Source organism: Apium graveolens, chromosome 1 (assembly GCF_009905375.1).
Source record: "Apium graveolens cultivar Ventura chromosome 1, ASM990537v1, whole genome shotgun sequence".
NCBI classification, from domain to species: Eukaryota; Viridiplantae; Streptophyta; class Magnoliopsida; order Apiales; family Apiaceae; genus Apium; species Apium graveolens.
This window is the reverse complement of record NC_133647.1, coordinates 94533193-94538432: the sequence shown is the minus strand read 5'-3', so window position 1 is coordinate 94538432 and position 5240 is coordinate 94533193. Positions and strand designations below refer to the sequence as shown.

Sequence of the window (5240 nt, the reverse complement as noted above, 5' to 3'; positions counted from 1 at the left end):
TAATTAATTTCAAAGAAGTGAAAGTTATTTTAAGAAATAAACTTTTCTATCAAAAACAGTGTTACAGATTTCGGAAATCGGAATTATTCGGTTGAGGTACTGATTTACGATTTATCGGACGATTTTTAAAAAATCGGATGACTTATCGGCGATTTATCGGGAATCGGTCAAATCAAATCAATATTTTTGACCGATTTTTGAGCTATTTATCGGCGATTTTTGGAAAATCGGCCGAATTCTATAACAGATATCAAAAGAAATAAACATTTCCTGGAAAACAAAAAACTTAACGGAGGCCAAATAAAAGTAAATAATCCAATTTTATTTCACCCTAATTCAATTTCTTAGTCATCTAATGCGGCTTCACTACCGAACATTCTGTTCAACTGTTGCATTTTCAGCTACTTCACAAATCTCTCGCTTTGCACGTCTAGGCCAAATAGAAGATGCACGCAAGGTGTTTGATACAATTCCCCACAAGTGTATTGTTTCATGGAATTCAATAATTGCTGGCTATTTCCAAAATTATCTCCCAAATGAAGCTGAGGCATTGTTTGACAGAATGCCCGAGAGGAACATTATTTCTTGGAACGGTTTGTTATCTGGGTATGTGAAGAATAGAAGGATAAAGGATGCTCGAAAGGTGTTTGATAAAATGCCCGAGAGAAATGTTGTCACTTGGACTACAATGGTAAGAGGTTATGTTGAAGAAGGGATAATTGATGAGGCTGAGTCACTTTTTAGACAGATGCCTGAGAAGAATGTTGTTTCTTGGACTGTGATGTTAGGAGGGTTGATACGCGATAATCGGATAGATGAAGCTAGGAGACTGTTTGAAGTAATGCCAGTGAAAGATGTTGTTGCTAGGACTAATATGATTGCTGGTTATTGTAAGGAAGGTCGTTTAGTTGAAGCGCGTGAGCTTTTTGATGAAATGCCGCGGAGGAATGTGATATCTTGGACTACTATGATTACGGGTTACTGTTGTAATGCGCAGGTGCATATTGCGAGGAAATTATTTGAGGTCATGCCTCAGAAAAATGAGGTGTCGTGGACAGTGATGCTGATGGGTTATACTCGGTGTGGACGGATAGATGAGGCCTTGGAAATTTTCGATGCGATGCCTGTGAAGTCTGTTGCTTCTTGTAATGCAATGATACTTGGGTTTGGCCACAATGGGGAAGTTGATAAAGCAAAGATGGTCTTTGATCAAATGAGGGAGAAGGATGATGGATCATGGAGTGCAATGATTAAAGTTTATGAAAGAAAAGGATATGAACTAGAAGCACTTCATTTATTTTCGTTGATGCAAAGGCTAGGACTTAGAATCAATTACCCTTCTTTAATCAGTATCCTTTCGGTGTGTGCTAGTTTAGCAAGTCTTGATCATGGTAGGCAAGTTCATGCGCAGTTGGTTAAGTGGCAATTTGATTCTGATGTATATGTTGCCTCGGTTTTGATTACAACATATATGAAATGCGGTGATCTTGTGAAAGCAAGATTAATATTTGATAGATTTTCTTCAAAAGACATAGTTATGTGGAATTCTATCATTACAGGTTATTCCCAACATGGTTTAGGAGAAGAAGCTTTGTGCGTGTTTTATGAAATGGTGTCTTTAGGCATTATGGCAGATAATGTTACCTTTGTTGGTGTTCTGTCAGCTTGTAGCTACACGGGGAAAGTTGAAGAAGGGCTTAAGATATTTGAGTCGATGAAATCGAAGTATCTAGTGGAGCCAAGAACTGAACACTATGCTTGCATGGTTGATCTGTTAGGTCGAGCTGGACGTTTAACTGAAGCAATGAAGTTGGTAAATGAAATGCCGGTTGAAGCCGATGCTATTATCTGGGGTTCTTTGCTAGGAGCTTGTAGAACCCATATGAATATGGATTTCGCTGAAATCGCCTCAAAGAAACTTTCTGAACTTGAACCCGAAAATGCTGGACCCAAAATCTTGCTATCAAACCTATATGCATCAAAAGGTAAGTGGGCTGAGGTCGCGTCCCTGAGAAAAGATATGAGATCCAGTAAGGTTAGCAAATCACCTGGATGTAGCTGGATTGAGGTAGAAAAGAACGTGCACATGTTTACAGGTGGAGATAGCACGTCCCACCCTGAGCATATTAAGATTTCGAAGAAGTTGGAGGAATTAGGTCGTTTGTTAAAAGAAGCAGGGTATTGTCCTGATGGTACCTTTGTGCTGCATGATGTTGATGAAGAAGAGAAGGCGCATAGCTTGAGGCATCACAGTGAGAAGTTGGCTGTCGCTTATGGACTTTTGACTGTTCCAATAGGCATGCCTATACGAGTAATGAAGAACCTTCGGGTTTGTGGAGACTGCCATTCCGCTATTAAGTTGATATCCAAAATCGCCAACCGAGAAATAATCGTAAGAGATGCTAATAGATTCCATCATTTTGAAGATGGTTTGTGTTCTTGCAATGATTATTGGTGATAGCAGTGAAGGCTTTCATGGCCGAAGTAGTGTTGGACGTGGATTTTTCAAGAACCATGGTTTTTCACATTTCTAAGGATCCAACTGATTACTAGTTCAGTTTAAGAGGTACACTTTTACACATAAACCTAATAGAGGGATCGGGAGGAGGGCCCGATGAGCCAATTTATTCTATGCGTGCTTCATCGTACATATGCTAATATATATATATATATATATATATATATATATATAACATTTGGATCTACGAACCTGTTAGAGCAACTCCAAGAAGCTCTCTATACATGTTCCTTGGTCAAATTTTGAGGAGATTGAAGGAGAAAGTGTCTCCAACACACTCCTAAGTCATCTTCAAATCTTTAGGAGCTCTATATCTCTCCTCAATGTTGAGGAGTGTTTGTTCCTTCCTCATTCAATTTAATATTCACAAGTATTAATTTCCCTCTCAATCCATCATTTCCCTCCCTTTCTGTATGACAAAGCAGATGCCTTATCTTCTCTTTTATGGGTTTCATATTTTCCAGAAGCTAGAGAACCGTCATTTGGTTTTTGTTGTGTTTGAAGTTTGACAAGTTGTATCTCTTCTTATGGGTCTTTTTCGTTTATAATGAATGTGCAGCTCGTTTGACTTAACAACAGGTGGATCAAAGCGCTCTGCATTATTTTGTCAATTGGTTGATGTTTGCAATGTTAATTGTTTTGTACAGAATTCAGGATCTTTTTATATATGTATGACTATGTATTATAGAAAATAATATAAAAAATAGATGAGGATTGAATTTGAGGAGAGTTGTTGGAGTGAAAAAATAATTTTGTATTTTAAGTAGTTAAGAGCCATTTTAATAATATTATTTTTGAGGAGGATGCAAAATAATTGTTGGAGTTGCTCTTAAGTGATAACTAGACAATACACACCTCTTTGTACACCCACTTTTACCACAAAAAAAAATGTATACCTTATTTCTCTGAACTCCCAAGACACCCCCCTCCCCCCCCAAAAGCCCTTCCATTCCATGTTAGTGTTTATACATATTTAAGAGTGAGATGTGTTCTCTATGCTACAGTGCTACTCCAAAATTCAATCAGTTTTTCTCGAGAGCTTTAAGTTTGAATTTGAGTTAGAAATTCTGAATAATGAAGTTATTATACAATGAGGTCTAATTAATTTTATTTAAACATAATGTTAGAAAGGTCCAAGGTTGAGTATTGGCTAGACTTGGTTTCTGCATTTTGTTTACGTGATTCTTTGTACTTAATTTCCCTATTACTCAGGTTAGTTTATATGATGTTGGAATGAAAAGCCTAAAGTGATAACAGTATAGTAGTAAATCGGGAGCTATTGCTTGTGTACATGTATTTTCGTTTTTTTTTTCAATTTGTATAGGAATGTGTATTGAGAAGTTTACATGGATTATAGCTGTTTTGTCCCTGACCCTGACTGAGCTATGCGACGTAATTATTATTTTTTTTATTTTTAATGTTTTGCAACTGTTCAAGTGTACAAAAAATACATGGATTCAGAGTTACACATTGTGCATGTTGTGTCCAGATGAGAGTTTATAATGAGAGTACTGTCAAGTGCTTTAAACTATATTTTGTCTTTTAAAACTACATTGTCCAATGTAAATGTTTTTGTTAATACTTTTGGAACTGCAAGGTCTTATGTAATTTGTTAGGCCACAGCAGTTTGAATACAAAAATTCAAATTTGGATCGCCAAATAATTCAAACTTTGATCCAAATTTTTGACGAACAACGTGATCCAAATTATCTTTTACATATTGTAATACACAAATAATATATTAAGCTCCTTATTCTTAAATTTAATGTTTAAACATGATTATTTATTTATTTTATATCTAATAAATTAGTTAAATCAAAAATAATTTCTTTTAATACACTTAAAAAATATAATTTACATATTTAATTAGCTGAAAACACATTCATTTCATTAACTAACATATAATCTATTATTAACATTCATTAATTAATGACAAACAAGCCCACAAGAATTGACTAGTTGGTTAAAGAAGAGGGGATAACTATTCACTTGGTTACAGATTCGAATCCCACGTGAGATAAATTTATGATTATGGTTCATGAGTCAAGTCTCTGGGATAATTGAGTTCAAAATTTGAATTTTTGAATCTTATTGAAGAAAAAATTGATATAATCTGTTCAAAATTTGGATTTTGAATCACTTTTGAAGATGCTCATAGAGGTAGTTGAACTTTCCGCTCTGTTTTCCTGATGAAGACTTGATTTTATATAATGGTGGTCACTTCTTTCGTAAGTTTATCATGTTATGTTCTTGTGTCTTTGAGTTGATGGTTCTTTATATTCCTAAGTATACCCGTGTACCAGGAAACAAATACTGCAGTCCACATAAAATTATTTTAATTTTATCCAATTAGTATTGCCATATGAAATTAATAAATATAATATAGAATTTCACTTTAATTCATGTACCCTTTTAGTTTAACTTTATCAGTGTCTTTATTTTAATCAGCTGAGGCATTAAGAAATCAGAAAATATCTGTAGAAAGTCCAGAAAAGGAAAACCCCAATTTGATTATTACAATTTATGCATGTACAACAATAAAAATGATACATCAACATCTGAAAACTCAAAACTCAATTTGAACTAATGCCAAATGCAACCAAGGACAACACAATGATTAAAATTTACAAAGAAAGCTTGAGGTTCAAGATATCATTCTCTTCCTCTGCTATATCTTGTTTATTTTGATCTTCATCTGCAGGAGTAGATGAACCTGCAATAT

At 34.9% G+C, this 5240-nt stretch overlaps 1 protein-coding gene across 1 annotated transcript; it reads left to right on the top strand.

Moving 5' to 3' along the window:
- The first annotated feature begins 298 nt into the window (after positions 1-298).
- Positions 299-3332, top strand: LOC141665108 (pentatricopeptide repeat-containing protein At1g56690, mitochondrial-like). The gene has a single exon (XM_074471092.1). It carries the CDS (start codon positions 356-358, stop codon positions 2456-2458), a length of 2103 nt encoding a protein of 700 aa, XP_074327193.1. The 5' UTR covers positions 299-355; the 3' UTR covers positions 2459-3332.
- Positions 3333-5240: the final 1908 nt, after the last annotated feature.